The 6968-nt window shown below is 36.9% G+C and overlaps 1 protein-coding gene across 1 annotated transcript in view; it reads left to right on the top strand.

The window, feature by feature from the left end:
• The first annotated feature begins 890 nt into the window (after nucleotides 1–890).
• LOC115232234 overlaps nucleotides 891–6968 on the top strand; it is a 24672-nt gene continuing 18594 nt past the window's right edge. The window contains exons 1-3 of the mRNA XM_029802075.2: nucleotides 891–902; nucleotides 2020–2024; nucleotides 2416–3811. Coding sequence (XP_029657935.2) covers nucleotides 2941–3811 — 871 coding nt within the window. The 5' untranslated portion in view covers nucleotides 891–902; nucleotides 2020–2024; nucleotides 2416–2940. The remainder of the gene's footprint in view (nucleotides 903–2019; nucleotides 2025–2415; nucleotides 3812–6968) is intronic.

The following is a 6968-nucleotide window of genomic DNA, read 5'->3' as shown; positions in this document are numbered from 1 at the left end:
GTATACGTAGCACAGTAAGTGAATTTAGGTGGAAATTAAAGACGGTTTGATTATATGACATAGTTAGAGGTAATGCTAGTGGTGACAGTGGGGGAGGTATTTGTGTTGTATGACTGAGATAGGTGTATGAAATATATATATATGCATACTTGCCAGGAGAGCCGGAGTATAGAAAGCATGCCCGTGATGAGTTCGCAAATGGCGGCGGAAACAGTGTGATAGACCGCTGATCGAATTGTTAACCGACTGATTAAGCCAGCAATCCATTTGTTAGTCCGTTAAAAAACTAACTAATTGATTAATAATGGAAAAGTGATTTTGAACCAGTGCGTGTGTTTATTGTTGGCGTAATGAACCTCCCAAGATAAAACAAAACTTGTTTCAACCCAAGGATTCACATCAAGGATCTTCCAAACAAAACGCATATACGAAATATATATATATATATATACATACATATATATATATATATATTACTCTTTTACTCTTTTACTTGTTTCAGTCATTTGACTGCGGCCATGCTGGAGCACCGCCTTTAATCGAGCAACTCGACCCCGGAACTTATTCTTTTTGTAAGCCCAGTACTATTCTATCGGTCTCTTTTGCCGAACCGCTAAGTAACGGGGACATAAAACACCAGCATCGGTTGTCAAGCAATGCTAGGGGGACAAACACAGACACACAAACAACACATGCATATATATATATACATATATACGACAGGCTTCTTTCAGTTTCTGTCTACCAAATCCACTCACAAGGCATTGGTCGGCCCGGGGCTATAGCAGAAGACACTTGCCCAAGATGCCACGCAGTGGGACTGAACCCGGTACCATGTGGTTGGTTAGCAAGCTACTTACCACACAGCCACATATATATATATATTTGCCGGAATCATGAGAGTGACAAACGAAATGCTTTGTGCCATTTTGTTACCATACTTTAGGATCCTGCCGAGTTACCGTTGTCTTTTATTCTCCAGAGGTCGATTAATTAGTTTGCATTATTATCAATGTAATGAAGTTGGCGAGATGGCAGAACCATTAGCACGGCGGGCAAAATACTTAGAGGCATTTTCTCCTTTTTGTTCTGAATTAAAATTTTATCGAGATTGATTTTGCCTTTCATTCTTTCAGCCTCGATAAAGTAAGTACCAGTTTATCACTGGGGGTCAATGTAATTGACTTATTCCTTCTCCTGGAATTGCTGGCCTAGTGCCAAAATTTGAAAGCATCGGCTTTCATTAGCATTACTGTCAGTAGCTTTATATACCATATCTATGTATGTAGTTTTTGTATTCTATATAAAGCACGCAGAGGTAAAGCCGCTTAGTACAGATTGACCTTGAACTCTGCTGTGCATGCGCACTAGGTTTTAACGTTCTCGCTCACATCCTCTTGTTTACAGCTGTGCTTGGAAGGAAGATGTGTAGCATGTGATCGTCGCATTTACCATGACAGAAAGTTGTCATAGCGATACCTGCTCAGAGACCAACGCAGTGTTGCAGAAAGTGTATGGAGAGGAGATGCATGAGCCTCACACAAGTGTACGAGTGATTCAGACATTTCCAAGATGACCGAAAAATTGTCGATATTGACGAACGTTCTGGGAGACATGCAACCAGCAGAACTGAGAAAAACATCGCAGATGTGTATGCTGCTGGGAGGGGAAATTGTCGAATCACCATCCGTGAGCTATCAGAGGGTGTGCAGATTAGTTACGGTTCAGTTCAGTTCAGTCCATTATCACTGAAGATTTGGGTATGAGACGCGTGTCAGCCAAGTTTTTGCCATAACTGCTTTCAGCTGACCGAAAAAGACACTTGGGTTACAGTTGCACAAGATCTCCTTGATTTTGTCGAGAACGATGAAAAATTTTTGAAAACTTTGCGTAGGCCACTGACTAGGATCCGCCAAAATTTTGGAAAAATTTTATGCAGATTCTCTGTTCAACTTTCTGTCATAATCAATGCGACGATCACACGCTGTACACCTTCCTTCCAAGCACTGCTGCAGACAGCAGAAGTAAACTAGAGCGTTAAAACTTAGCGTGCATGCACAGCAGCGTTTACGGTCAATCTGTGCTAAGCAGCTTCACTCTGTTTGATTTAACTTCGTTATTATGGCAACAGTCCTGATACTTATTGATTAGACCACGCATATCTTTGTGACGTATTTCAATTGCCAAAAGGCAAATTCACTGCACTTACCGTGGAGAAAATATCTTCCTTTGAGTAAAAAGTGTGACACCATATATACATTATACCAAATCTCACACTTACAATCATAGGCATGAAAATGAAAACTTATAGCTGTTACAGATATTTTATTATGTATGCTTCTAAATTAATGAACATATTTTTTCTCGTCTGTATTCATATTCATTCATACTTCTCTCTTAATTTTGTACTTACAGAATTCCTACTGTCAATACTTTACATGACTTCCAGTTGCAGTGTATGTAGCACCGAAAGAAATTTAAAACAAAAACCTTCTTGCTTTTCCTGGCTCATACATTTTCTATTAACCAAAGAATACCATTATCATCATCAGAAGACATTGGAATACTTACACCTCATTTTTATTAATAAAACACAAAAAAATCATTAGAAATTCAGGAAATATAAAAATTAAAACATTTCCATTACAACTGCTGGTAGCTTGGAGAGCAATAGCAATAACGATAATTATCACGGTTTCTATTTTATCTAAACAAAGACTCCTTTATTTCGCCTCTTGCTCCTTGGCTGTGTACACACACACGTATATACATCAAGATATATTTACATATATTCACTGATTGATTGCACAAGAAATACTACAATAACAAGAATTAGGTACACGGGTTTCCTGTGTCCTAAACAAAATAAGGGGCCCTTTTTTTCACCCAACCGTTTCCCACCCAACTTTCAAAATTAGGGGGGACATCGAATGTGGTTTAATGGCCACCGCAGAATCCTGGCATAGTCCGCCATATTTAAATATTAAACAAGAAGTATTAGATAAGACCCCTAGCTGTATAAGGGGTTCCTATTCATATTTTGATCCCAGTGTAGGATCCATCGACGGGTCCACCGCTGCTGCTGCTGCAGCTGCTGCAGCAGCGACATCGCCCGTGTACCAGTTAACTCCACGGGGTATGCAGCCAGGCTTGTCTGTGAACTTTCACCAGGACAACAATCAGATCTTTCGCTCAGAAGAAGTCGAAGTACTTTTAAACCAACTCGACGTCAACACGTCGTCACAAGGTGGGGCTTCTCATCAGTCGAACAGCATCTCTAATAACGGCTCCATTGCTACCTCAACAAGCCCTTCCATTGTTAACCAAAAACTACCACAGCAAACAAACTCAATGTTTCAAAACCACGTTTCAGCAATGCCTATGACGAGCCCTTCAGGAGTTACTCCTTACGAAAGTCCTTCAAACACGTACCTTCACCCAGCCAACAGTAGCCCTGTATACGTTCCAACTACTCGTGCTGTCCTCCCCATGCAATATGTAGGCAACGGCACGGGTCAAAACTCAGCCGGGTCTCCCACTTCTGGAACAATGTGGTCGATGCCAAATTCAGAAACACCTTATAGCACAACCAACTCCGCTTCACATCATCCCGTTTCTTCGAGATTTGCATTCACTCCTGCTCCTAGTTCACCTATAACCAGTCCATCGGTGGTTCGATCGGACAGTAGTTTTAGTACACCGTTGCACAGACCTAGCGGTCTTAGTTCTTACCCTTCTTATATGAGTCAGGATATCTCTCCATGGAATGGCTACAACAACATTTCTCTACAGTCTGGAATGAGATGCTCCGGTAAGTTATATCGAAACTTTTTATTTAAACAATATATCTGCTTGCCTGTGAGAAATTGCTTTTGAGTATCTTACTGTAACTTTTGTAGTTTATTTATTATTTTTTGTGTTCTTTTTAACCTCTTGAATAAGTTAGCAACTGATCTGAAATCAAAATATAATAACGTCAAAGGTTGAAATTTAAATACTGAAAAACAATTCCTCAGAAAGTCTGGTGTATTATCCTGATTTCGTTACTAAATGAAGTCTAGAATATGTTTTAGCTGCTACAAAGAAACCAAGTTTTCATGAGCTATTGTATACAAGTTCGGTATTGTAACCAAATACACAAATATTTGTAGCTATAAACGACATTATATGCCTGTTTCCAATTGTTTTTTACTCAAATATTTTGAATTTTCCTAGCTAGTAGATTGTAAGAGAAATTTTTTACAGAGTGTGAGTGTGAGTGTGTGTGTTTATGAATAATCTGGCAGAGTTATATCAAATACCAAATAACATAAGTTTTTCATTTATTAAAATAATCGCCTCTATGTTTTATCACAAGTATCATAATTACCGACTGGCAAATAAGTTGAGGGAAGACAGAAGAGGAAATAATCTCAACCATCAAGAATTTTCTAAAAATTACGTTGTTCAAATACTTGCTGCTGACGATTCTGATCTCACCATGGGATCATCGGGGAAACACCTTATTTCAATGGTACAAGCCTCAAATGCCAAAATTTGATCTCTGTATGATTGCAATAAAGTGTTTCCCTAATGATCGGTCGTGGTTAGGCATACAATTACACTTGGGACATCCAATGCTATCATTTCAAACAAATACAGCGGTGAAACATACGAAGGGAACAAGTAATATCAATACATATTTATCATCATTTCTCCTTCAATTAATCTATACATTGCATCCAGTAGTACTACGAAGTACGGTATTAATATAAACACTATACTCAAAACATATTCGGAGATAACTATCTATCTGGAGCTCTAAACTCAACAGTATAGTAGAAATACTATACACGCATACATACATGCATGCATGTACAAATGACTATATGTATTTTCGTATACTTGTTGCTGTTTCTCATATCATACCATATATACAATATAGTGCGTCTCTCTGTGTGCCAATTATTTCAGAAATACTGTTGTTAGTGTATCAAAATCGCAGAACATCAGTGAACAGCTGATGAGGGGGTGATTTTTGTTCTTGTTTACGTTTCACGTACTGTTTAAATTGTTCTCTTTGCTTATATTCTGTCTCTGCCACACAGTCCTCTCTCTCTCTCTCTCTCTCTCTCTCTCTCTCTCTCTCTCTCTCTCTCTCTCTTACACACACACACACACACACACACACACACACAGAGTCTGTACTCGTATGTGAGTGTGTAGATTACATATGTACAAACACACACACATGCATATAAACAAGCACACGCGTGCACATATATACAAATACACAAGTTTTTATTTGCAATAATAATAATAATAATAATAATTAGCTAAATAGATTTAAATCATTTTGCTTACTGTATTATGTAGCCGCAATATGACTACAGAGAGGAAAGACCGACAGAGAAGGCAAAAATATTTTAAAAAGCGAAAAGGAGAGAAAGCAGTTTTGTCGCACAGAAGTTCCAATAATTGCAGTCATATTTATATCGTTATTTAATATTGCCATCTAAACAATATTGCTTTCGTATAGCTCGCTGCATTGTTTTTATATTGGCATGTATGACCCCAGACCATACATAATAGATGGTTAGATCCACTTTTGTATGTATGTATGTATGTATGTATGTATGTATGTATGTATGTGTACGTATGTGTGTATGTATATATGTATGTATGTATGTATGTATGTATGTATATATGTATGTATAAATGTGTGTGCGTGCATATATATTTATATGTATGTATAGGCCACACAATCTCCGAGTGTATGTGTATGTATATATGTATGTATGTATGTATATATGTATGTATATATGTATGTATATATGTATATATGTATGTATGTATGTATGTATGTGTGTGTGCATATATATTTATATATATATGTATAAGCCACACAATCTCCGAGTGTATGTGTATGTATGTATGTATGTATGTATGTATGTATGTATGTATGTATGCATATATGTATGTATGTATGTATGCATATATGTATATATGTATATATGTATGTATGTATATATGTATATATGTATGTATGTATATATGTATATATGTGTGTGTGTGCATATATATTTATATGTATGTATAGGCCACACGATCTCCGAGTGTATGTGTATGTATGTATGTATGTATGTATGTATGTATATATGTATATATGTATGTATATATTTATGTATGTATATATGTATGTATGTATGTATGTATATATGTATATATGTATGTATGTATATAAGTATATATGTATATATGAATGTATGTATGTATGTATGTATGTATGTATGTGTGTGTGTGTGCATATATATTTATATGTATGTATAGGCCACACAATCTCCGAGTGTATGTGTGTATATATATATATGTGTGTGTGTGTGTACATGTGTGTGTATGTATATTTCTGTTAGTATGTATATCTCCCTGTATATGCTCGCCCCCCACTCTCTCTCTCTCTCTCTCTCTCTCTTCTCTCTTTCTCTTTGTGGCTGTATACATGTGTAGGGTTTTGTTTCTAGTCATTTAAAAATTTCCCTAGCAATAAAGAACAAAAAGGTTCCTCTATGATAAGAACAAAGAATTCATTGTTTAGTCAAATTAGACAATACCTAAAGGATTCATTGTTACGTTGTTTCTTAGACCTATGCAAAAAAATTACGCACATACAGCGTGGTGCGTATATATATCAACATAGGGTATATATAAACATCTATACAGATGTATGTACAAATATAGACATACATACATACATTTATATATATACTCTCTTTTTCTCTTTTACTTGTTTCAGTCATTTGACTGTGGCCATGCTGGAGCACCGCCTTTAGTCGAGCAAATCGACGCCGGGACTTATTCTTTGTAAGCCCAGTACTTATTCTATCGGTCTCTTTTTGCCGAACCGCTAAGTGACGGGGACGTAAACACACCAACATCGGTTGTCAAGCAATACTAGGGAGACAAACAGACACACAAACACATACACACAC

The sequence above is a fragment of the Octopus sinensis genome, unplaced genomic scaffold (genome assembly GCF_006345805.1).
Source record: "Octopus sinensis unplaced genomic scaffold, ASM634580v1 Contig20090, whole genome shotgun sequence".
NCBI lineage: Eukaryota > Metazoa > Mollusca > Cephalopoda > Octopoda > Octopodidae > Octopus > Octopus sinensis.
The sequence above is the reverse complement of the archived record's forward strand: the minus strand, read 5'-3'. Positions and strand labels throughout refer to the sequence as shown.